The 25,027-nt window shown below is 54.4% G+C and overlaps 2 protein-coding genes and 1 long non-coding RNA gene across 6 annotated transcripts; 1 reads left to right on the top strand and 2 right to left on the bottom strand.

Moving 5' to 3' along the window:
* Positions 1–2,535: 2,535 nt before the first annotated feature.
* On the top strand, positions 2,536–9,593 carry SYDE1 (synapse defective Rho GTPase activating protein 1). 3 transcript variants are annotated; one of them, XM_037055822.1, is made up of 8 exons: positions 2,538–2,713; positions 4,200–4,541; positions 4,654–5,298; positions 5,466–5,680; positions 6,347–6,473; positions 6,696–6,856; positions 7,651–7,876; positions 8,200–9,593. In XM_037055822.1, the coding sequence occupies exons 1-8, from the start codon at positions 2,626–2,628 to the stop codon at positions 8,601–8,603; spliced, it is 2,208 nt and encodes a 735-aa protein (XP_036911717.1). In that variant the 5' UTR covers positions 2,538–2,625; the 3' UTR covers positions 8,604–9,593. The 3 variants fall into 3 exon arrangements, with proteins under 3 accessions (XP_036911708.1, XP_036911726.1, XP_036911717.1); XM_037055813.1 differs by having other exon boundaries at positions 2,536–2,713; positions 6,347–6,856; XM_037055831.1 differs by lacking the exon at positions 6,696–6,856 and having other exon boundaries at positions 2,536–2,713; positions 8,200–8,548.
* On the bottom strand, positions 5,947–7,817 carry LOC118993464 (uncharacterized). The gene is made up of 3 exons (XR_005067860.1): positions 7,729–7,817; positions 7,060–7,145; positions 5,947–6,970 (listed from the first exon to the last, which is right to left on the bottom strand). It is a non-coding gene; the product is annotated as an uncharacterized LOC118993464 (long non-coding RNA).
* Positions 9,594–9,613: 20 nt separating the features above from the next.
* On the bottom strand, positions 9,614–24,332 carry HACL2 (2-hydroxyacyl-CoA lyase 2). Of its 2 annotated transcripts, none has more exons than XM_037055845.1 (16): positions 23,966–24,332; positions 23,495–23,639; positions 20,082–20,283; positions 19,832–19,959; positions 19,605–19,743; positions 19,408–19,519; positions 14,018–14,117; positions 13,785–13,882; positions 13,533–13,669; positions 12,410–12,544; positions 10,990–11,104; positions 10,733–10,902; positions 10,587–10,657; positions 10,436–10,507; positions 10,158–10,263; positions 9,614–10,038 (listed from the first exon to the last, which is right to left on the bottom strand). In XM_037055845.1, the coding sequence occupies exons 2-16, from the start codon at positions 23,627–23,629 to the stop codon at positions 9,860–9,862; spliced, it is 1,899 nt and encodes a 632-aa protein (XP_036911740.1). In that variant the 5' UTR covers positions 23,630–23,639; positions 23,966–24,332; the 3' UTR covers positions 9,614–9,859. The 2 variants fall into 2 exon arrangements, with proteins under 2 accessions (XP_036911740.1, XP_036911748.1); XM_037055853.1 differs by having other exon boundaries at positions 24,204–24,332.
* Between the last annotated feature and the right edge of the window lie 695 nt (positions 24,333–25,027).

Below are 25,027 nucleotides of genomic sequence, written 5' to 3'. Positions count from 1 at the left end.
TCTTCTTTCTACAAACCTCCTGTGTGCTGCCGGCTGGTCTGTTTTCCCATCGGGGACCATAAGCACAGCACATCCCGCCTGCAGCCAGTGAGAACATTTGTGGGGAAGAAAACACACACACAGGCTCCAAAATCCAAACAGCAACCACCAGAATCCAGATAGATAACAGTGCAAGTGTCCCATAGTGGGAAAGTTAGTGTTCATAACCACTGCATTGTATACAGTTTGTAGACCATTTGTTGTCACTGATCAAAAATGTCCACCCTTACCTGGCCCTGACGAGGTGGCTCAGTTGGTAGGAGTGTTGTCTCATGCACCAAAGGCTGCGGGTTCGATCCCCAGTCAGGGCACATACAAGAATCAACCAGTGAATGCATGAATATGTGGAACAAGTTGATATCTCCTTCTCTCTCCCCCCCCCTTTTCTCTAAAACTAAATAAATAAATAAATTCTGATTGCCGGGAAAGAATCATAGCCGACTGTGAACTATATGAGCTAAACCTAGCCAAATAAATGTAACAGAAAAAGTACAGAAAACTTCCCAAAAGGTGTACCTTGAAAAATAATAAAAATTGCTATGGCATGTGGCTGCTTTTCAATCATTTGATGTGACATGGGTGGAGCCAAGGGCTGCTCTCACCTGCACACCAGTCTTCCGTTCCCCTGAGGTTCTGGGGTACCCCGCTGGGATCCTCTGCCTTGGACTTGTGAAGAGGTTTTGTTTTGAACCCCAACTTCTCTTCCCACTATCAGCAGCTGCCTCAAAACCCCCTGGGCCGGGACCTGATGGGACGCGCTGCCGCCTGACTCCTCCCGGACACACACATCCAAGGAGAAAAACGGAGCCCTCCTAGACTTGGGGGACACTCCCCAACATGCCAGCATACGCACAACGGCACTCCCAGAAAGAGAGGAGAGAAAGGGACAGAAAGAGTCATTGAAGAAATAGTGGTCAAGAACCTTCCCAACATTAATGACAGCTACGATCTGCACACCTAAGAAGCTCAAAGAACTCAAGGAGGATAAGCACAGAGATCTACACTGAGGCATTATAAGCAAACATAGCTTCTCTGTCCAGGCCTCCTGGCCACTCTATCTGTCCAAGACTCCAAGACTCCATCCCCTGGCACCTGACCTCCTACCTAAACAATCAGCAGCGAACCAGACAGACAAGCATCAGGTGGAGACTCAGTCTAGACAGGATGCAGATAAACTGAGACAAACTGGAGCAAACTACTACTGGTACTATCAAGTTCAAGCTGTAACAGGTATTCAAAGAAACGCAGAGGTGTAATCATAACCAGACAGCAGTGTGCTGCCGGGGAGGGCCTCCCAAGGAGGTGCCATTGGAACTCGAGGATGAGGAAGGCTTCTGAGGCAGAGGGAACTGCACGTGCAAAGGGCCTGGGGCAGCAGTTTGGTGTGAAGGCGTCCCAGAGACGAGGCTGAGGCGAGCACTGAGGACACCAACGGGATGACACCAGAAGCTTGGTTGGGGCTGGATTTTAGTTGTAGGAATCTGGACTTTATCCTAGGTGGGGTGAGCAGTGATGAGAAGACTGTTCAGCACGGGGAGGGGGGGTGCACAATCTGATTCCAGCTTTTTAAGTCCACTCTGGGCGCTGAGCAGAGAATGGAATGGAGGGAGGGGGGGTTACTGTCCCAAGACCACCACAAGGATCTCCCGCCCCACATCCTCTTGCACAAGGTCATCTTGACACATCACCGGCAGAGAGAGATGGGTCTATGCCCCCTCCCCGTGAGTCTGGTTCTTGAGGTGACACGGTGTGATATTCGAGGGTGGGTGGGTCAGGGAAGGTGGTACAACTTCTGCCCCGTTCACTTGTGGGGCAGCGGGTGTCTGCGTGAGAAGCCCGCCTACCTCCCGAGTCGGCGCGTCGGGGTCCCGCCTGCAGCTGGCGGCAGTTGCGGGCCTGTGAGCGCAGTGCCTCCGGATGCTTCCGAGCCCTGGCCGCTGTGTCTCCTCTAAACCTCGGGGGAGTGGGGGGGTCTTTCCCACCGAGAGGCAGGGACGACCCGTGTCAGCTCTGCCCTGCCCCGGCTCCTGAACCGCGGCATCCGTGAGTATCATGCAATGGCTGTTCGAGGCCACTGCCTTTGGGGTGATTCGTTAAACAGCGGCAGTAACTGGAGTTGGGAAGGAGGCGGGCACCAGAGTGGCATCCAGGAGACCAAGGAAGAGCGGTGCCTCTGGAAGGGGCGATGCCGGGGCTTACAGCAGGTTAGAGCCGCGGATGGGGGCAGGAGAAGGGATGCCTGCAGGATCTGTTTTGGAGGTAAAGCCAAGAGAACCGGTGATCACCGAGGAAGAGCGGGGAAGAGGGAAGACGAGGGCCCCGAGCTGCGCCAAGACATACCCCTATTGGAGTCGGAGCCCAGGAAGGCAGCCCAGAGCCCCCCTTCCCTACCCTCCCGCCCGAGCGACTACAACTCCCAGCATCGCTCGCTCAGGCCGCGGGAAGGGGAAAAAAAAAAGTTTGGGCCAAGCATTCCCGGAATGCGCTTCCTGCTGGCGCTGGGCGCGGGGCTGCTGGGGCGGGGCGGCCGGGCGGGGGGCGGCGCAGCCGGACCCAGGGCGCACTCGGCCGGGCCGGGGCCCCAGCATGGCCGAACCACTGCTCAGGAAAACCTTCTCCCGCCTGCGGGGCCGGGAGAAACTTCCCCGGAAAAAGTCGGACGCGAAGGAGCGCGGTGAGCGGGACAGGGGGCCGAAGGAGAGGGCGCCTAGCCCCGCCCGGTCTGGAAGGGGTCCCGGGGCCCAAGGAGAGTCTGCTGGAGGGGCAGGGGGAGCCCCCTCGGAGCCCTCTGCGGGCTGGAGTTGGGGATCCGGGGAGGGAAGGGGTCCTAGAAGGAAGGGGCTGTGAGGAGAGGGGCGCGGACCGTTACTTGCGCGTAGTCTGGGATGCCAGCGCTGCGGACTCCTTGGGAGGCCCTGGAGGGGGCCTCGCCCCTGACAGGAAATGGGGCCAAAACGGAGAGCCTGGAGAGTGGAGGGAGGAGGGGATGGGAAGCTGGGACACTGGAGCCCAGTCACCGCACGAGGCACCCAGAGTCCTGGAGACCCTGGGTAGACGCGGGAGGGGGGCGCGCTTCTGCAGGAGGTAGAGACCTGGCCCATTAATCATAGCAGGCAGCCCTCACTCCCCTCTCACCTATTACCCAGTGACTGCACTTGCATCCACCTTAAGCAGCCCCAGGAAACTGTCCCCTTGATATAGGTGGGGAAACTGAGTCACCGAGCGGTTGGGTAATTTGCCCAGGGTTAGTTAAGAGACTTGAACAGGTCTTTGGACTATGCTCCGAAGAGAGACCGGGAGAGAGTCCTGGGGAGGGAGGGAGGAGGGAGTCTGGAAATCAGAAGTGAGGGAGGAGGGAGTCTGCCGGCGAGCAAGATGAGACAGTAAAGAAATGAGAGCTGCGTAGGGCAGGAAGTCCGGGGAAGGAAGGAGTTAAAGGAGAGAGGCCAGATGACTTCTGGATCTGACCTTCCCTCAGGCCCTTCCCAAAGATCCCCAGAGTAGAGAGATGGGACTGGGTGCCCACGCACAAACACACACAGGAAACAGCCTGGGGTGTCGGAGAGGGGAGGCGCCAAGGTAGTGACCACAGGATTCTGGTCTGGGCTGAGATGGCCCGCCCCTCGTAGGGGTGGAATGTGGGAGACAGGCATGGTGGGGGCACAGGGGAGGGCATACTGCAGGAAGGCAGAACCTTGTGCTCATGGTCGTGCCTGCTCCTGTCTTCCCAGCAAGCAGGCGGGCGTCCACTGAGCGCTGTGTGCGCAATCAAACACGGGAGTCCAGGAAGTGCTCCCCATGCCTAGCTCCCTGAAGCTCCCCTGGAGAGAACATCGAATCCCCCCATGTCACAGGACAACACTGAGGGTCAGAGATGGAAAGGGACTTGCCCCAAGCCACCCAGGGAGAAGGGGCAGGGTCAGGGCACCATGCCAGGGTTACTGAGAAGGGCGGAGAGTTGGAGCTGGGAACACAGGAGCCCCTGAGGCTGGAGGCAGAGGGATGTTAGGGACCTCAGGACTAAGGTGGAGTGGACTCTAAGCTGGTAACTGATCCCATTCCAAACAAACATCCCAACTGCTGCTTCGGGAAGAGCCTGGGCTGGAGCTTCTCTTTTGTGGGACAGGGGGGCTAGGTCTCACTCCCTCGCTCTCTGTCAGGCCACCCAGTCCAGCGCCCGGAGCCCAGCCCTCCAGAGCCAGAGCCCCTGGCCCTCGAAAGGTCCCAGGCTGGAGCAGAGGGGCCCCCCAGCCCTGAGGCATCTCGCAGTCCCTCACGGGGAGCCTACCTGCAGAGCCTGGAGCCCAGCAGTCGAAGATGGGTGCTGGGCGGGACCAAGCCACCAGAGGAGGCAGCTTTGGGATCTGGGGCACCTGGCAGTGGGGAGCCTGCAGGAGAGATCTGGTACAACCCCATTCCTGAGGAGGACCCCAGACCCCTGGCACCTGAGCCCCTAGGGCCACAGCCAGCCTTGGCTGAGCCGGAGGGCCTGGCCCTGCAAGGTGAGCACAAGCCTCCCCCCCCTCCATCCCAACCCTCCACCCTGGCTCCCCAAGACGACCACAGGCCTCAGCCCCATTCTGTGCTGAACCCTGAGGTCTGCTGTTCCCACAGGTGTGGCCCCTGCCAGCTCCCCAGCCAAAGCCTCTCGAACCAAGTCCCCAGGCCCTGCCAGGCGTCTCTCCATGAAAATGAAGAAGCTGCCAGAACTAAGGCGGCGCCTGAGCCTTCGAGGCACACGGGCTGGCAGAGATCGTGAAAGGACAGCCCCTGCTGGCTCCGTCATCAGTCGTTACCACCTGGACAGCAGCGTAGGGACCCCCGGGCGGGCGGCAGTGGCCGGGGGTGCTCGGGGCCTGCGAGCAGGGTACCTCAGTGATGGTGACTCACCAGAGCGCCCAGCAGGGCCCCCATCACCCACCGCCTTCCAGCCCTATGAGGTGGGCCCATCAGCCCGGGCGCCCCCTGCCACACTCTGGGGTCGCCTCAGCCTGCATCTGTATGGGCTGGGGGGTCTACGGCCGGCACCCGGGGCTACCCCGAGAGACCTCTGCTGCCTGCTGCAGGTGGATGGGGTGGCCAGGGCCCGCACTGGGCCACTGCGCGGAGGGCCAGACTTCCTAAGGCTGGACCACACCTTCCACCTGGAACTCGAGGCTGCCCGACTACTGCGAGCCATTGTGCTGGTGTGGGACCCTTGTGTACGGCGACACCGGCCCTGTGCCCAGGGCACTGTGCTGCTTCCCACAGTTTTCCGAGGTAGGATGCATGGCCCCGGGGAGAAGCAGTGTAGGGTACAGGATCAGCCCTCCCCCAGAGTGCCCAGGGCACCAAGCCCAGGGAGGGAATGTGACTTGGAGTAGGAGGCCAGGGCACAAGAGGAGCCGGTGGGGGCATACCTGACTCAAGTCCCCTTGTGTCTTCAGGATGCCAGGCCCAGCAGCTGGCCGTGCGCCTGGAGCCCCAGGGGCTGCTATACGCCAAGCTGACCCTGTCCGAGCATCAGGAAGCACCCAGCACAGCTGAGCCCCGTGTCTTTGGGCTGCCCCTGCGTCTGCTGGTGGAGCGGGAGCAGCCCCCAGGCCAGGTGCCCCTCATCATTCAGAAGTGTGTGGGGCAGATCGAGCGCCGAGGGCTGCGGGTGAGCCTCTAGCCCCACACCGCAGCTAGCCCCCAGACCTCAGATCCACTCCCCAGGACACCCAATACACAGAGGCCAGGCCTTGCCCCCATCCCTACCCCACCTGGGATACTCTAAGCTCCATTCCCAGCCTAGACAAGGTCAGGAAGCCCCCACAGACCACAGTACCTGGCCCGGAACCTACAGGTCATCCACCCACTTTGTGACACAGGATCCCAACCCTCTGGAGCTCAGAGTCTCATGGCAGAAAAGACATGATTCCAGTAATAACTCACAAATGTAAGACGGTGGCTGGGACAAGAGTGAAGAAGCTGGGAGAGCTTAAAGCAGGACTTCACCTGCTGGCTGGGGTAGTCAGGGAAGGCATCCTAAAGGAGGTGACAAGTGAGCTGAGGAGGAGTCAGATGTTCCTAAATCAAAGGATGTGGGTATCAAGACAAGTGTGACCCAAGCAGAGGGTTTACCGGTCCAGGTTGTCCAGACAGCCAGGTGGGGACCCTATGACAGGTGTCAGAGGAGCAGGAAGGCAGCCACTGAGGCTACAGCTGGCCCCCAACCTCTTAGCCAACTGCCACCCTGAGCCAGAACTCCAGCCCCCTCCCCAGTGGGCCCTGATCAGTCTGTGGCCCCAGCGGGAAGCCATCACCCCTCTGCTCCCACACCTAGGTAGTGGGGCTGTACCGTCTGTGCGGCTCGGCAGCTGTGAAGAAAGAGCTTCGGGATGCCTTTGAGCGGGACAGTGCAGCTGTCCACCTCTCCGAGGACCTGTACCCCGATATCAATGTCATCACTGGTCAGCTCACCTCTTCCCCTCTCACCCCATCCCTGCCTGCTCCTCATTCAACCCTCACTTCATTGAAGTCCCTGTTGCCCCTCTGGGACCTCACCTCTTCTGTCTGGCCTTGTTTTCACCTTCCTGCACCTGTCCTCCTCTTCCCACACCCCCAGCCCCAGCTGACCCCTCCAGCCTCAGAAGCCAAGGTTGCCCTGACCAGAGTGGGCCCTGTGTCCACAGGCATCCTCAAGGATTATCTTCGGGAGTTGCCCACCCCACTTATCACTCAGCCCCTCTATCAAGTGGTGCTGGAGGCCATGGCCCGAGGGCCTCCGAGCAGGGCTCCCCCCAGCACTGAGGGTACTCGTGGGCTCCTCAGTTGCCTGCCGGATGTGGAGAGGGTGAGTTGGGCCCAGGTAAGAGTGGGTGGGACAGGGAGTGGGTTGACTAGTAGAACAGTTCACCCATGCCTGGGCCAGTGATGGCCATGAGTTTGTGGCATCAGAAAGCAGATGCTAAAAAAAAAAAAAAAGAAAGTAGATGCTATTAGTATCCCCACTAAATAAATGTGGAAACTGAGACCCAAAGCAGTTGAGTGAGTTACCCAAGGTTGCACAGCCAGATTATATCAAAAAGGCAGGCTCTAGCCATGGCTGGTGTGGTTGTGGCTCAGTTGGTTGGAGCATCATGCTGTAAACGAAAGGTCACAAGTTCAATTCCCTGTCAGGGCATATGCGTAGGCTGTGGATTCAGTCCCCAGTTCGGGCACCCATAGGAGGCAGCTAATGAATCTTTATCCCTCCCTTCCCTTCTCTATAAAATCAATAAGCATGTCCTCAGGTGAGGATAAAGACAAAACAGACTCTGAACACATATCTGTCAACATACCACAAGGAAGGTTCCTGGCTATAGGATCCTGGGCAAGACCAGACCTTCTCTGTGCCTCAATACCCTCATCTATATAATGGGATTAATACCAACCCTTCCTAAAATACAGAAGTGTGGGTTTGAGTTCAAGGTCTGCCATTCCAAAGCTGTTATCTTTGGTCTCCCCACCAGCAAAATGGGATCATAATACTAATACCTAATGGTTAAGTCTTAGGTCCATCATCTCCCAGCTATGAGACCTTGAACCTCAATTTCCCCATTCTGAGGCGCCTAAGTCTCCCTCACGCCTTCCCAACTCTTTTCTCAGGCCACACTGACACTTCTCCTGGACCACTTGCGCCTGGTCTCCTCCTTCCACGCCCACAACCGAATGACCGCGCAGAACCTCGCAGTGTGCTTCGGACCCGTGCTGCTGCCGGCGCGCCAGGACCCCGGCAGGTCCCGCATCCGCACCTCTGGCCCAGGCCTTGCCAACACCGTAGACTTCAAACGTCACATCGAAGTTCTGCACTACCTGCTGCAGGCGTGGCCAGGTGAGTCTGCCCCGCCAATCCGAGCCAGGACGCCGAGGGAATGCTTTCTCTGACAGCCAATGAAAGCCTCAAGTTTCAAACAAGCCACGCCCCCTCAGCAGAGTAAATAGTTCAGGTCCAGCAAATCCATGTTTGTTGCTGCCTCTTAACATGCCAATCAGGTTGCCTAGAGCAACCAGCTCAGCCAATGAAGTCGTGATCGGTCGGAGGCTTTGCCTTTCGTCAAACCAGTCAGGGGCCTGGTTACCTACGTAGCCAGTCACAGGCTGGACCGCCCGTCGCTGTGCCTAAGGTCATCACAAGCCCTCCCTCTTCCTCCACAGATCCACGCAGGTCCCCAGAGGCTCCAGGCTTCGCCCCGTACCTGCGGCCCAAACCACAGCCGCCGCTGCACTTGCCGCTGGCGGCTCCCGAAGTAGTGACTCGCCCCCGCGGCCGCGGTGGTCCCGAGAGCCCTCCGAGCAACCGCTACGCTGGAGACTGGAGCGTTTGCGGGAGGGACTTCTTGCCCTGTGGGCGGGACTTTCTGTCGGGGCCGGACTACGACCACGTGACAGGCAGCGACAGTGAAGACGAGGATGAGGAGGGGGGTGAGCCCACCGGCGCCGCCGACTTTGAGGATGATTTCGAGGCGCCCTTTAACCCGCACCTGAACCTCAAAGACTTTGACGCCCTCATCCTAGACCTAGAGAGAGAACTTTCTAAGCAAATCAACGTGTGCCTCTGAGCCGGGCGGGGCAGGACCCCGGTTGCTAAGGGCCCGGCTTCTGATAAGGAAGATCTGAACTACAGAAACGGACCAGACCAGTCTGTCCGGCATAGCTCCTGATTGCTAGGGAGTTGCCTAGTGACCAGCCAGCCAGATGCTGAGATTCATTTCTCGTTTCCAGTGCTAAATTATTTGGGTGCTGGTTGCAAAGGCCAGGGACTGGATATTTTGGGACGAGTTGTTTTGACTATCTTCGCTAAGTACCAAGGGCTTCTCCGGCTTGCTGGGCTGGCCTCTCTTGCCTCCCCTGTACTGGGGGAAACACCAGTTAATGTGAGCGTCCTCTGGGATGATGAGAGACCCCCACTCCCAGTCAATTCTTTTGCTGCTGCCAACCAAATCAGTATTAGCTTTGAGCACTGCACTCTGCCTCTCCCTCCCTTGGAGGGCCCAAGGACTCTGAGGAGGCCCTGTCTGGGGCGGGGTCAAGAACAGCCCCTACCAGACTCCAGCTGGGTAGGGACAGCCTGGGGCTTATAGAAAAACAGCTGTTCCCCCACTCTTTCCCAGGGAAAACCCCCACAATTGCCTCAAACCAGCTGGCCCTGCCTTCCCCAATTCTTCTTCAATCCTTAAAGAAATTGAGCACTTACAGGACCTCCCTCTTGGAGGGGCCCCAGCTGAAGCGTCAGGCTGGGGACACTTTGGTACGGAACGTTATTTATTGCCTCCATGCATGTCTGCATGTGAGGATGAGTATGCATGGGCACCTTTGCAGCAGGCGTGTGGGGCTCTTTCAGGGACCGGGACGGGGTGACGGGGTGGCGGGGGGCGGGGGGGAGGCGGGGGGGAGGCGGGAGGTGGGCAGGGCGGCTCACAATGCTGAGCACCCTGAAATCTCCAGCACTGATGCCTCAGTGGGTCCCAGAGTTCCAGTGGGAGAGTAAGGTCCCCTCCTGTCCCCCCCTCCCTCACATCTTTGTGAACAATAAATCAATATGCACAGGTTCTGGGATGAGTACTTGGGCCCAGGTTGACCAGATGGTTTATTCAGTGTGTAAAAGAAGAGAAAAGGGGCACAACTGGGCTGACAAAGAAAAGCCCCAGGGCTCTCCAGTGCTTCCAGGAAGCTTCACCCCTGACCCCTCTAGCCCCTGCCAGTCTTCAGGCAGGGTTGTAGGGTCACTGGGCCTCACAGGGTAGGCCCAGAACAGGCAAGGATGAGACTCCACACCAGCTTGGCAGTCCAGGGGTGGGAAGGCACCCATGAGGCCCTACACAGCAATGGAGCCATCGCGGAAGTCTGTCCTCCCAATAAGGATGTTGACTACGACCGGGTGGCCATCTTGGCATTTCTGCTGAGCATCACGAAGCACCTTGACCACCTGATCCTCATTCTCCCGTGACAGCAGCAAGCCCTGAGCCCCCAGGCCCACGGCTGCTTTGTGATAATCTAAAAGGGGGGGTCAAATCAGATGGTGGCAGGGACCCAGCCCACCATGCAGCCAGCCCAAGGGAGGAACACACACCCAGCAAAGCCGTAAATAGCCCCCCTAAACCAGACCCCCTCACCAGTGTAGGCCAGGCCACAGGCCACGTTGCTGCCCAAACAGGGCACCTGCTCCCGAGAAATCTGGGTCCAGCCAGCATCATTCCCTATCAAGGCCATCACTGGGATCTGCAGGGAGAAGGTGAGGCCAGGCCACGACATTCAGCCCCCAGGCTTCGCCAGCCAGAGGACACAGAGAGAGAGAGGTCCTCCACCAGACAGAAGCAGCTCCCCCCCACCCAGCCCAGCCCTGATGACATCTCCCAGAACCCCCAGCCTTCCCCTGGGCTAGCCCAGTTACCTTATGTCTGACAAAGGTGTCAAATTCGATGAGGCTGTACCCAAAAGCTCCATCCCCAAACAGGCACCAGACCTGAGGTGGGACAGACATGGTTGGGGTAGTTCATGGCCCAGAAAGCAGCAAGCCTCCTGCCTCTGGTGCCCTGACTCACCTCAGCATCTGGCCGACACAGTTTGGCCCCAAGTGCAAATCCTGCACCAACCCCCAGAGTCCCGAAGGCCCCTAGGAAACCAAGAGAAGGTAGTTATGAAGGGGCCTGAGTGGTGCAAAATTCTCCAGGGGTAGGCCCTTCCTTACCAGGATCAAGCCAGCGCAGGGGGCCACGGGCCTGCACCATGTGGGCGGCTGTACCCACAAAGTCCCCACCATCCACCACCAGAATTGAGTTGTCGGGCAAAGTTTCCTCCACCAGCTGCAGCACCCGCACCGGGTTCAAGTGCTGGGCTACAGGCATCATCGCCTTCTCCCTGTAATGAAGCAGTACAGGTCAGCAGGGCCAGCAGCAGACCCTGCTGGGAACCCACCACCCTCCATGGTCACTCCACCGCACCCACCGAAAGGACTGCTCCTTCTGCCGGTCAGCTTGCTGAAGCTCCTCTGCCCAGTCTGCGGCCCATGTCTGGCCCTGAAGGCCCTCCACCAGCTTCAACATGAAGGAACCCACGTCTCCTGGAGAAAGAAGGGGGCACAGCTGTAAAGAGGTGGCTTCCTCCTTTCTTTCCAGCACCAGAGGCTCAAAGACAGCAGGAAGCCAACACCAGCACTGGAGCAGGAGGCAGGGAGGCAGACCAGGGGCACTCACTGGGAAAAATGGGCAAAACGCACCCCAGAGCCTCTGGAACCAGGTTAAGGCAGCAGGGATGAGAGGGAGGGCAAGGCTGGAAAAACAAGATGCACAAAGCAGATTAGAAACCTAAGCGAACCTCATCGCCTGCCTCCCCATCACACCCCGGACCATACAGTCCTAGCAACTCTTCCTCTGAAAGACATCACTAAAACCACCTCCATCTGCCAAGCACATGTCTACAACCCAGGCATGCGGAGTACTTGTGAACAAATACACGAGCTGGTGATGATATACTTTTCAGAAAGTAATATACTTTCAAGCTGGTGATGACATACTTTCCATTCAGAAATAATATCCTGCCCCTGGCTGGTAGGGCTCAGTGGATTGAGTGCCAGCCTGCAAACCAAAAGGCTGCAGGTTCGATTCCCAGTCAGGGCACATGCCTGGGTTATGGGTCAGGTCCCCAGTTGGAGGTGTGCAAGAGGCAACCAATTGATGTTTCTCCCCTCTTCTTCCCTCCCTTCTCCTCTCTCACTAAAAGTAAATTTTAAAAACCTTTTTCAAAAAAAAAGAAAGAAGTAATATTCTGGAGGATCAGAGAAGTTGAGCTTCTCCTCCCATCCATCTCCAATCCAGGCCTTGTCATTTCTTAAATAACCCAACCCTGTTTAAAAGACCCCTTGACACCACCTGGCCCCCTCCAACTCACTGCCCACCCAGCTGCTACAGTGGACCTTCCCAAACACAAATGAAATAGTGCCATTTCTCTGCTTGACAAGAGTTCCTGTCACCTACACTGCAGGGAAGTCCACATCCTTGGAATGATGGGCAAGTCGGAGCAGGGCACAGAAGGCCACGGGGGAGACTGGACAGGGTAGCGGGGTTATGACAGGATGACAGAGGCCTCGGGGGCCAAGGAGTGAGCTCTCTGTCCTAACAGCAGCAGGCAGCATGAGATGGTTTGCAGCCAGGGAACATGATCACATGCACATTCCCAGGCCTGCCCTCCAGGGCACACCCACCATTTCGTCCAGAAGCACCCATCGGTCTGAGGGCCAAAAACACATCTCTGGCTGACTGGGTGCCCCCTTAGGGTAGAGTCCAGACCCAGAACCCAGCTCAAGCCAGCTGCAGCAGAAGCCAGGAGAGGACTCAGAAGGACACATGTGGGCTCGTTAGGGGCTCACCTTGCACAGCCTCCTGGGGCTTCCAGAACATGTCTGAGTTGATCAACATCTCTTTCCGGTCACGGTTAACAATGATGATCTTGCTGCTGTGGCTGAGGACACGGCCATAGGATAGACGGAAGTCACAGACAATTCCTGGGGCGGGGAACAGGGGAATAGTGGATGGAGGGCCGCTGTCCTGGGGGGTGCCCACTACCTAACTTAATCCACCGAGGCAGACTGCATACCAAATGGAACCCATTCTTCACCTCTCCCTGGACCAGTGCCCCCTGCAATGATTTTGTAGCTCCCTAGCCCTTGAACCCGGGCTGGCCTCGGGATGTGCTCTGGCCAGCAGAATATGTCGGGAATGCTGGCACGCATCCCTGAGACCAGACCTCAATAAGCCTTGCAGCTTCTACTCTCTCTCCTAAATAACCTTGCTCCCTCAGCCCTACATGTTTCTGATCCTCCACCAATTAAACGAGCCAGGCCAGCCTGCTGGGTGACGAGGAACATGGAGGAGGAGGTAGGGAAGAATGAGAACTCGGAATCCTAGCTGAAGCCATGCTATCCCAGCTAGAGCCCCAGCCAACCCCCAGGTATCTGGGCTAGCCCAGCCTGGATCAGCACAGCTGTCCTTCTGCACTCCCTAACCACAGACCCCTGAATGAGCCCTGCCAAAACCAGAAAAATTACCACCTTACCTGTAGGTGGATCTTGAGAAATAATAACTGCATTTTGAGGCACTGAGTATAGGAATGGTTATTACACAGCAACAGCTAACGGATACAAGTACTATGTGTCTGAAAGGCTTCAAGGCACTTTATGTGAAAATGTATATGCCATAGGTGTGTGTGTGCTGTATAAAGTATAAGTGCTGTATAACACAGAAATGTAACTGCTGTGCAGAAAGTTCCACAGGGGCCCACTATCTGTGTCCTCCTTTGTGCAAAGCTGGGTCATATCATGCAACTACAACCTGATGAGAGTTCACCTGAATTTCAAATTCAGGGTTGTTCCAAATACTTGAAAGGGGAAGGGGTGAGACCAGCGAGTAGCAGACTAGCAGGGGCAGGGTCACAGGGTGAGGAGGGTCCTGCACACAGGGAAAGGGAACGGTGGGGAGGAGGCCGAGGCCCACCTGCCAGGAGGACGACGTCTGCCTTCTTCAGGGCAGCACTGCGGTTCTGCCGAATGTGGAGAGGGTGGTTTCGGCCCAGCAGTCCCCGTGCCATCCCGCCCAGGAAGCAGGGGACACCCAGGGTCTCCAGGGCAACCCTGCGGGTCCAGGTAAACAGAGGTAAGAGTGACCAAGGGGCTACCTGTCCCCATAGGGCACCAAGGGACCAGGGACTAAAAAGGTGATAGTTAAGGCAGGGCTAAGGCTTCTCACCGAAGCTTGTCAGCAGGTGTCGGGGGCAGTAGGGCCTGGCTCCCCAGCAGCACAAGGGGCCTTCTGGCCCGGCTCAAGATCTCCACACAGCGCTGAACCTGGGGCAAGAGGTGGAGCTCAAAGAGCTGACCCTGACTCACCATCAGCCCCCAAGATCAAGGCCCCAATACTGACTAAAGGACAGGCCATCCCACCAGGTGGGGATCCCTGCCCAGGGAAGAGAGGCAATTTACCTGCTGGGGAGGTGCCTGGGGAATGTCCAAAGGCAGGGGCCCCTCGGGTTGAGGCTCCCAGGCTCCTGCAAAGAGATTGGCCAGGTGATTCTCTAAGTACCTGCAAAGAGGAGAGGAAGGGGTGGTTACCAGGATTCCTTACTGGGTTTAAGGAACTGAAGCTGAATGGGGGAGCTGAAAGAAGAAAGGGGCCAGGAGGGAAGAGGGACGGGCATAGGAGTGGTCGAGCAGCGGCCCAGGGACACACAACCCCCAGTTACCAAGTCTCTAGTAGCCTGTTGCCCTCAGAAGCTTCTGATGACCACGCAAACCTGACATAGACCCTCAGAAACAAGTGACAGGCATGAGTCCCAAGATCAGGGCCATAGCTGCAGGATCAGATGGAGGTGGCTCTGCTGCTTCCTAGCTGTGTGACTTTCAGCAAGTGACTTAACCTCTCTGAGCATCCTGCTCTGTAAAATGTAAAAAGGAACCTCCCTCTCCAAGGTTCAGTGATCTATTCACTCAGGATAGAGAACACTTAGCAAAAGCATCAGTGATGTTGGTGGAAGCTACTGACATCGTCAGTACGCTTTCCTCTTTCTCTGGCTTCTGACATCCCCTTCTCTGTCTCCTTACTCACTAGGTCACAGGGCCCCAACTCTCCGTGAAGCCATTTGCAGGGCTCTGGAGATACACATAAATCCTGCTCAGCTCTGCCCTCAAGAACATCCAATCTGGCCAAAAGCAGACACGTAGGTGTTGGCAGGAAGCAATCAGAACCAGAAGCTTCTGTTTCTCTTTGGAGGATTCAAGACTGCAGAGAATGAAAAGAGGCAAAAAAAAAAAAAGGAACCAACGGGACCCCAACATGAAAAGAAATGACACAGCACTTCTGATCCAGATGGTGGCACAGGTAAACCTGGTTACTCACCTTCTCACACAACCTCATCAAAATTACAACTAAACTGCCCTGGCTGGTGTAGCTCAGTGGATTGAGTGCGGGCCTGCGAACCACACGATCGAGGTTCGATTCTCAGTCAGGGCACATGCCTGGGTTGCAGGCCAGTTCCCAGCAGGGGACCCACGAGAGGCAACCATACATTGATGTTTCTCTCCCTTTCTCCTTCCTTTCCCCTCTAAAGATAAATAAATAAAATCTTTTAATAAAAAAATTTTTAAAAATTACAACTAAACTACAGAACAACCATCATTTAGAACTGCCTGAAATCTGGCTGAATGGAAGTCCTACAACCACGGAATTAAAGAAGCAGCCACACTGAAACTGGTGGGAGGGGCAGAGATACAAAACAGGCTGGTTCCACACCCACATGTGGCAGATAAAAATTGGGAGGGATGTCTCAGCTACAGAAGTCCCCCTGAGGAATGAGGGGTCCCAGCCCAGGGTTCCAGGGCCAGGAAGAGAAGTCCCCATAACTTCTGGCTGTAAAATCCAGCAGGGATTACAGCTGAAGGAGACAAGGGCTTCTGGAAGGCACCTAGGAAGTGCCTCTTAAATGGCCCACACACAACTTATTCAGACTCACTCCCTCAGAGCTCCAGCACTCGGGCAGCAACTTAATAGACACCAGGGATACACGGAGAGGAACTAAATTGTCTGGTATCAGGGAAAAGCTAGAGGGCAGCTTTCTCCCAGACAGCAGTACTGGCAGAGACCATTGTTGTTCTGATGAGCCCTGCCCCCCCCCCAACAGAGCCTGCAGGCTGGTGCCATATCTGAGATTCCATCAACCTGGTTCACACGGTTTGCCCCACCTTGGTGACTCCCTGAGGCGTGGCCTCACCCAACTTTTGGGCCCTCCCAATCTGTTTCCAGGGGCTTTTCCATACAAATGGCTCATCTTAATTCATGCTTCAGATTTTCCTAAAATCTCTCAAACAAGCAACATCTGGCACCAGCAAGCCCTGTAAGCCCTTAGTGAACCCTTCTCACTCAGTGGTCCCAGGCTCAGCACTAGTGGCAGTCAGCCTCGATTCAAAGCTTGGCCTCACATGAGCACCTCTAAGCCAGCACAAGTAGCAGCCATCTGCATATTGCTTTATAGCTCATGCCTGGCAGCCCCGGGGCAGATCACAAGTGACAGCTGATCTTAGCCTGCACCTCCTGCCTGGGGCTTCGGGGATATCTCCAAATGTACCAACATCCAGATCAGGGATGCCAAAAGGAGAAGAGAGAGCATGAAATTGAAAACCTATCTGAAAAAATAATGACAGAAAAATTCCCTAACTTGGTGAGGGAAATAGACATACAAGTCCAGGAAGTACAGAGAGTCCCAAACGAGATAACTCCAAAGAGGCTCACACCACAACACATCATAATTAGAATACAAAAGGTTAAAAACAAAGAGATACAGCCCTCGCTGGTGTAGCTCAGTGGATTGAGCGCGGGCCTGCGAACCAGACAATCACGGTTCGATTCCCAGTCAGGGCACATGCTTGGGTTGCAGGCCAGTTTCCAGCAGGGGCCAGTTCCCTGCAGGGGATGCACGAGAAGCAACCATACATTGATGTTTCTTTCCTCTCTCCTTCCCCTCCCCTCTAAAAAGATAAATAAAATATTTTTTTAAAAAAACAAAGAGATAATCAAAAGCAGCAAAAGAAAAGCAGTTGGGTACCTAGAAAGAGTTCCCATAAGACTGTCAACTGACTTTTCAACAGAAGCCTCGCATGCCAGAAGGGACTGGCAAGAAACAGTCAAAGTGATGATAAGCAAGAACCTACAACCAAGATTACTCTACCTATCAAAGCTGTCATTTAGAATTGAAGAACAGAGAAAGAACTGCCCAGACAAGAGAAAGCTAAAAGAGTTCACCATCACCAAACCAGTATTATATGAAATGTTAAAGGGGTGTCTTTAAGAAGAAAAAAAAGATAAAAAATGTGAATAGTAAAATGACAAAAAATACATATTATCAACAATTGAATCTAAAAAACAAAATAAAAAAGCAAAAACAGAAACAGACTCATAGATACAGAGAACATTTGACAAATGCCAGATGGGAGGGGCGCTGAGGAGTGGGTGAAAAAGGTGAAGGGACTGAGAAGTACAAATCGGTTGTTACGCAATAGTCAGGGACTATACAGTAGAGCGCAGGGAAGGCAGTCGGTATATTTCTAACAATTATGTATGGTGTCATGCCGGGATGACCACAGTAAGTTATGTCATGTCTAATCACTGGGGTGTACACCTAAAACTAACATAATAATGTATGTCAAATGTAATTGAAAACTTTTTTGAAAATTGATTTTTTTTAAAAAAGGCACAAGAAGAGCCAGACTTGCTGGAGGCTGAGAAGGGAAGCCTGAGAGAGAGGAGGATGGGGGAGGCCAGGGAGCAAAGAGGCTGTCACAGCCACAGAATGGAAGCACTTAAAAACTCTGCCTCCCAGGGGTGGTGAACAACCACTTCCTATGTGTTAGGACCCTGAACCCCGCCTTCTATTTCTGGTTCCCTAACCATGTTGAAGGAACGATAGGAGACACCCTGCCTTGCAGCTGACATGACACTGGACCAAGCCCTGTTCTTATTTATAGTATAATGGTTAATTTTTTTTATGCTTCAGCATTTGCACTATGAAAATTATATCCTTTTATTCTTCACAGACTCTTCATCTAGAGAGAGAAAAGCAGGCAACATTCATCCATTTCGCACATGAGGAAGCTGAAGATAACAAAGGTTTAATCATGTTACATGAAAGTCAAATCAGTATGTTGTACACCTTCAACTTATACAGGGCCATCTGTCAATTTTATCTCAATAAAAAATGGCGGGGGCACCCTGGCTGGTGTAGCTCAGTGGATTGAGCACGGGCCTGCGAACTACAAGATCGGGGTTTGATTCCCAGTCAGGGCACATGCCTGGGTAGCAGGCCAGGCCCCCAGTAGGGGGTGTACAAGACGCAATCACACATCGATGCTTCTCTCCCTCGCTTTCTCCCTCCCTTCCCCTCTGTCTAAAAGTAAATAAATAAAATCTTTTTAAAAAATGGGGGCGGGGAGGTTTAATCATTTGTTGACAGTCCTGCAATTTGAACCTTTATCCCTGGACTTTCATTTCATTCATTGGAGATGGCACATCGCTCTGTGTAAAGCACTGCAGGTTGCTTCAGGCTTACTCCTCATATGCCATTAACAAGCTGGATTACCAAATGCCTAAAATACCTAAATTCAAAGCGTTGCTATAAAAGAAACTGAGTAAAACCACTACTCCCTAAGCTGCCCCTCAAGGCACACCTCCCATGCCCTAGGTTCAGGACCTGTCTGTCTCATTTGCTGTCATCGCCCATGCCCATCCTGGTACCTAGCATATAGCAGCATTTTCTAACCATATGAAAGAGGATTGGAAGAAGCAGGGGCAAGGACAGGCAAAGGAAAGGGACGTGGAGGGGAGGGGTGGGAAGAGAAGAATTGATTCTACCTCCTCCTGCTTCGGCCAGGCCCACCTCCACCATGACATACCTCTACTCAAGCTGTGACCCCTTCCTATCTGCTGAACTGGAGGAAGCGCCCCTCCAACTCCTTAGCTCTTCTAAGAAAACCTTCAGGCTTGTCCCAGGCCAGCCCCACTACCCTGCTCTTTCAAGATCCTGGCCACTTGCCACCCAAAGCCCCAGAGTGAGCTGTGCCCACGGCACAGGGCTGCAGGGACCCACTTTCTCCAGGAGCTCATATGTGGTCTGTCCACGTCTCTGCATCCCACAGCCACTGCCCAGACCCAGGCCACCATCACCTCTCATCCTAGGTCCACCACACCTTCTCCTGGCTTCCCAACGTCCACCCAACCAACCACAGTCCGTCCTCCAACAGCAGCCAGAGGGACCAAATAAAAACCTGCATCAGGGTATCCCCTACCTCTTATCAAGGCCCTGCAATGCTTCTCAGTGGATCTCAGATTGGAAATAAAACTGCAGGCACTCGCCCTGGCTGGTGTAGCTCAGTGGATTGAGCACAGGCCTGCGAACCAGAGGATCGCGGTTCGGTTCCCAGTCAGGGCACATGCCTGGGTTGCAGGCCGGTTCCCTGCAGGCCAACTCCCAGCAGGGGACGCACCAAAGGCAAACATACATTGATGTTTCTCTCCCTCTCTCCTTTCCCCATCTAAAGATAAATAAATAAATAAAAACTGCAGGCACTCCCAGTGGGCCATGCTCTAAACTCAGTGGCTACCCTTCTCCCACCCGCTACTGCCACACAGGCCACCGTGCTTTCCCAACCAAGTTGTTTGTGCCTCAGGACATTTGTATATGCTATACCCTCCACCTAGAATGCTCTTCCCAGGATTGGTTCCTCTCAACTGATGGGCAAATCAATGAATGGGTTGAAGGTGGGATGAATGCTGGCAGGAGGTTGCAGGAGAAGAGAGGAGGGCACGGTGGGAGTCAGGTACGCACCAAGAGACCACTCGGCCCATAAGGCCCTTGGGTGGCTTGGCTGGCACCATCTCCTTCTGGACCATGAAGTAGGGGTACAGCACATCTATGGGCAGCTCCACAAACACTGGGCCTGCAGGGACAGGGAAAACACTGAGCCTGCCATGTCTCCCCAGCCCCCAGGCCCTAGGACCACTACCCAGTCCACTACCACCTACCTGGGGTGCCCGACTGGGCAAAGGCCATTGCAGTCCTCAGAGTGGGCATGATGTCCCGCACCCTACGCACAGAAGCACAGAACTTGCAGAGTGGCCGGAACAAGGACATCTGATCAATGGCCTGGAGTGCACCCCGGTTCTGGTGGAGACAGGGGTTCAGGGAGTTACCAGTAAGCAAGCCCTTCAAGCCCCCCTGGACCCCCCACCACCTCCTGAGGGCAAAGCACCTGCAGCAGAGTACTGGCAGCCCCACCCAGAAGCAGGACTGGGGACTGGGCTATCTGAGCGTTCTTCACCGCTGTCACTGTGTTAGTGAGGCCAGGGCCCGCCGTCACTGCCACCACACCCACCGTTCCTGGAACACAGACTCTGTCATCTTCTGCACCCACGTCCATCTTCCTGGCCACCCCCCAAAAACCCTGCCCCTGAAAGACCACCCCCCATCTCAGCCCCCAGCCCTCTCCGCTGTACCCTCACCGGTCAAGCGGGCCACAGCATCAGCAGCAAACACGGCCGTGACTTCATGGCGCGTGTCCACCACACGGATGCCCAGCTTCTCACAGGCCACCAACACTGGGGAAATATGCCCACCAACCAGTGTGAAAAGGAACCGCACACCGTGGGCCCTCAGCACGACAGCCACGTTCTCCCCACCATGCCGGATGCTCTCCTTGTCCACCTGAACCCATGAAGGGGAAGAACAAGACTGTCAAGGACCAGGGCAAGGGAACCAGGGCAGGTGGAAAGAGGGGCGAGCAAGGAGGGAGGGAGGGAGCAGGGTTGGAGGGCAGGGGACAACACATCATCTTACCAGATCCTCATGTCATTACAGTTGACCCTTGAATAACATAGGGGGCAGAGGTGTTGACCTCCTGCACAGTCAAAAATTCACAGGTAACTTCTGACTCTCCCAAAACTTAATTACAAATAGCCTGTTAACTGGAAGCCTTATCAATAATATAAACAGTTAACTAACACATATTTTGTAGGTTATATGTAATATATCCTGTAGTCTTACAATAAAGTAAGCTAGGAGCAAAAATGGTGTTATTAAGAAAATCATAAGGACGGCACTTCCGGCCAAGATGGAGGCGCAGGTAGAAACGCTGTTCCTCCTCCCACAACCAAGTTTAAAGACAACAAAGTTTTAGTAACAAAAACGCAACCAAAACATAGAAAATTGAACTATACGGAAGTCTGACAACAACGAACCGTTCAGCCAGACCAGTAAGAGGGGCGGAGCCAGCGGCTGGCAGAGCGGGGTTGCGCAACAAAACTTGGCCAGACCAATCAAGGGGACTGGGTGGCAGTTGGCAGATCCCAGGGATGGGGTTGCAACAGGCAGACTCAGTGAGGGCACAAGGCAGCAGGCTGACTGTGGTCACACATTCATGCACAGATAAACCAGGCAAAGGAGCGAGCAGTGAGACAGACTTCGCAGGCCCCAGCAGTGGGAAGCAGCAGAGGGGATCACCATTGCCCCTCTTTGGCCCCGCCCCCACATACAGAGTCACAACCCAGTGACTGAGTTGCCCCACCCTGGTGAACACCTAGGGTTCTGCCCCTCCTATGTAACAGGAGCAAACAGACCAAAACATTATGGCTCAAGAACTCAAAGCCCCAGAGCCAATAACTCTAAGCGACCAAGAAATAGCCAACCTATCAGATGCACAGTTCAAAACACTGGTGATCAGGATGCTCACAGAATTGGTTGATTTTAGTCACAAATTAGAGGAACAAATGAAGGCTAAACTAATTGAAATGAAGGGAAATGCACAGGAAACCAATAGTGATGGAAAGGAAACTGGGACTCAAATCAAGGGAGTGGACCAGAAGGAAGAACAAAACATCTAACCAGAAAAGAATGAAGAAACAAGAATTCAAAAAAAATGAGGAGAGGCTTAGGAACCTTCAGGACATCTTTAAACGTTCCAACATCCAAATTATAGGGGTACTAGAAGGGGAAGAGGAAGAGCCATGAGTGGAAAACTTATTTGAACAAATAATAAAGGAGAACTTCCCCAGTCTGACAAAGGAAATAAGACTTCCAGGAAATACAGGAAGCTCAGAGAGTCCCAAAGAAGTTGGACCCAAGGAGGAACACACCAAGGCACATCATAATTACATTAGCCAAGATGAAAATGAAGGAGAGAATCCTAGAAGCAGCAAGAGATAAGGGGACAGTCACCTACAAAGGAGTTCCCATCAGACTGTCAGCTGATTTCTCAAAAGAGACCTTACAGGCGAGAAGGGGCTGGAAAGAAGTATTCCAAGTCATGAAATCCAAAGACCTACATCCAAGATTGCTCTATCCAGCAAAGCTTTCATTTAGATTGGAAGGGCAGATAAAGTGCTTCTCAGATAAGGTCAAATTCAAAGAGTTCATCATCACCAAGCCCTTATTATATGAAATGCTAAAGGGATTTATCTAAGAAAAAGATGATGAAAAATATGAACAGTGAAAGGACAGCAAACTTACAGTTATTAACAACCACACCTAAAACAAAAGCAAACTAAGAGGACAGCTAGATCAGGAGTGGAACCACAGAAATGAAGATCACATGGAGGGTTAGCAACAGGGGAGTGGGAGGAGGAGAAGGGGGGAGAAGGTACAGAGAATAAGTAGCATAGCCAGTAGGTAGAAAATAGATAGGGGGGAGGGCAAGAATAGTATGGGAAATACAGAATCTAAAGAACTTGAGACACATGGACATAAACTAAAGGGGGGAATGGTGGGGGAGGGGTGTGCAGGGTGGAGGGGAATGAAGGGGGGGAAATAGGACAACTGTAATGGCAAAATCAATAAAATATTTTTTAAAAGAAAATCATAAGGACAATATATTTATTGTATTTATTTTTTAAATAAATAAGTGGGCCCACATTAGTCAAGGGTCGACTGTTTACCCTCTCACAACTAAGCAAAGATTTGCCCAAGCAGGAATCAAAGTGCCATGAAACGCTCACTGTTCAGCACCCTGCTCTGTTACACTGTCTGCCTGGGGAAGGTAGGGCAGTCAGGGAGAGAGAGGATGGTGGATCTGCAACGTCCAGGGAAGGCGGGCCAACAGCATGAGGCGCAGGTCATCAGCTGACTCCAGAACTGCCTGCCCTCCAGTACCAGGGCTGGTAGCCAGACTGTTGACTCCAGCCTTCCAGGCTCCCTCTCACTTACTGGGCCAGGCCCAGTTGACGGGCTGCCAGCCAACAAGTGCTTGGGAGAGGGAGCAGCCTCCCAGCCCCATGTTCCACACAGCCCTGAACACCAGAGGCCTTTGCCTTAAAGCTCCACAAGTCCTCAAGGCCAGTGGCACTGCTTCTTTCTAGACGATAAAGTACTCAGAAGGGGTCAAAGCTGCTGCTCCAGGCTAGGAGAGGAAAGACTGGGGAAGGGGGAAATTTCTGAGAGAGGAGCCAAGTAGCTCAGAGCTAGGTCTACAGGGTCAGCTCCTCCCCAAAGAGGTCATCTGAAGTGAGCAACCTTGGTTGCTCTGAGCCTTGGTTTTCTCTGAGGAAAATGCAGACAGAAACAAGGGCATCTATTCAGGGACTTGTTGGGTACATGAGATAATCCCTCTGAAGCAATGAGCTCAGCAGAAAGCAACTGCAGCAGCCACATCCTCTGGTGCTTGCCTTTGTAGCAGCAGCAATGACCCCAGCATGTTCAAGAAGCACTGTTCTGTGAAAAGGACTCAAGCCCTCTAGAGAAGGAGCGTGCTGAAAGTCCTGGCAGCTGTAACTTCCCCATTAACTATTTCAAAGCAAAGTCCAGGGCCCATAAGCTTGGCAATGGGGGCAGGGCCCTGGAAAGAATCTCCCGACAGTCCCTCTCATGGGGAGGTCAGTCCTCTTCTGGCTGCCCCGCAGCTCGCCTCCCATAGGTGTCCCCGCACCTTGTACATCAACCGATTAAAGAGCCCCAGGCGGTGCGCGGCGCCCAGCACCGCAGCCACTAGCGTCCCACAGACCAGGAGTATGAAGGAGGGGAAGAAGTTCCCCGCAGGGGCGGCGGCCGCGAAGGTCTCCATAAGGTGACACCTAAAGGAGAAAGGAGAGTTACAGGGCCTGGACACAAACATAAATTACCCAGAAGAAAGCACGCCCGCTCTCCTACACCGGTCCTGAGCCACGCCTCTTCCCTGGAGTTTCGGCCAGGCCCCTTACACAACTAACCCCAGGCGGGATCCACACCCCTCAGCGTTCCAAGTCCAGTCTTCCGGAGAGTCAGACCACGCCCCTCGGGATCCAGACCCAGACCCTCGCAAAGCTAGGCTCCCACGTTTACATCGCCACCACCACCCAAACTTGGAGACTACAGGTCGGAGCGACTACCAGGGCTTCATAATAGTTATTTCCCCACTTACCTACTACTCAATGGGTCGCCTCTCTTTCACGTCAAAGTGCCGAATCTCAGCCCCAGTGGAGAGCCCACCGGTCTACGTCACTAAGAACGATAAGGTCACACCCTCAGGTTGACTACGATGTCCTCTACTTCAGCCAGAACCGCCCGGGAGCAAGAGCCGGAGCCCGACTCTGACGCTGACCCCAGGCCGCTATATGAGGTCAGGTCGCACCAGGCTGTTTCTCCACGCCCTGAGGTACTTCAACCTTCATCTACAAGACAATGCGCCGATTCAAAGGGAATCCCGCGCCCTACGTGTCACATGACCCGGGAGAACCTCCTTGCTCCTCCTCGGGACGCCGCAGCTCGGTGTAGTCCGACAGGTCGCGCGGGCGCAGAGCAGTAGTCACGCTCCCAGACACAAGCACCTCCTTTTCTCACCTTTCATTGGCTCCCGCTGCAAGCCTCACGCCCGTCCACAAGAGAGGCCACGCCCATCAGCGTCTGCCATTTGCCAAGATCCTCTCGGACCCACCTTCCACGGCCTTCCATTGGCTCACGTTGCAGGCCCTTGTTCCGGGCCTGCCAGATCAAGTCCGTCTTTCACGCCATCCGTGCCATACACCCCTTCGGGTTAGCTGGGTGTGGGGGGTCACAAAACGGCTGCCCGGAGTCCACCATCTGGGGCCAGATCCCAAACAAGTTTCGCCCCCTTAGTAGCACCAGGTCCCGCCTCCTAGCCTACCATAACCCCGCAAAGGCAGAGGCTCCGCTCCGTCATCCGTAGGTCCGCCTCAGCTGTTGGCCCCACCCCACCTCTTGGGGTTTCTCTGTCCGAGTGCTGGGGAGCGGTCGCTCAATCCCTAGCAGTCCCTGCTTCCAGCCTACGTTCCACCGTACTCCAGCCGTCTGGCCTCGGCCAGATGATCTCCCCATCAGTAGAAGGGGGGGTAATTCTGGCACTGAGCGCCCTGATTCTGTCCAAGACAAATCCTGCCTTTTTTTTTTTTTGAAGATTTTATTTATATATCTTTAGAGAGGAAGGGAAGGAGAGGAGAGAAATATCAATGTATGGTTGCCTCTC

The sequence above is a fragment of the Sturnira hondurensis genome, unplaced genomic scaffold (genome assembly GCF_014824575.4).
Source record: "Sturnira hondurensis isolate 20B ecotype Veracruz unplaced genomic scaffold, ASM1482457v3 Scaffold0000880, whole genome shotgun sequence".
Lineage (NCBI taxonomy): Eukaryota > Metazoa > Chordata > Mammalia > Chiroptera > Phyllostomidae > Sturnira > Sturnira hondurensis.
Note: the sequence above shows the minus strand (reverse complement) of the source record. Positions and strands in the feature narration are given on the sequence as shown.

Coding starts and splice junctions, on each gene's coding strand:
- SYDE1 (XM_037055813.1), top strand. CDS start 2,626: ATGGCCGAACCACTGCTCAGGAAAACCTTCTCCCGCCTGCGGGGCCGG. Junction 5,681..6,346: donor TCGAGCGCCGAGGGCTGCGG/GTGAGCCTCTAG, acceptor TCCCACACCTAG/GTAGTGGGGCTGTACCGTCT. Junction 7,877..8,199: donor CCTGCTGCAGGCGTGGCCAG/GTGAGTCTGCCC, acceptor CTTCCTCCACAG/ATCCACGCAGGTCCCCAGAG.
- HACL2 (XM_037055845.1), bottom strand. CDS start 23,629: ATGGAGACCTTCGCGGCCGCCGCCCCTGCGGGGAACTTCTTCCCCTCC. Junction 10,658..10,732: donor CCTGCGCTGGCTTGATCCTG/GTAAGGAAGGGC, acceptor TTGGTTTCCTAG/GGGCCTTCGGGACTCTGGGG. Junction 10,264..10,435: donor ACACCTTTGTCAGACATAAG/GTAACTGGGCTA, acceptor TTCTCCCTGCAG/ATCCCAGTGATGGCCTTGAT.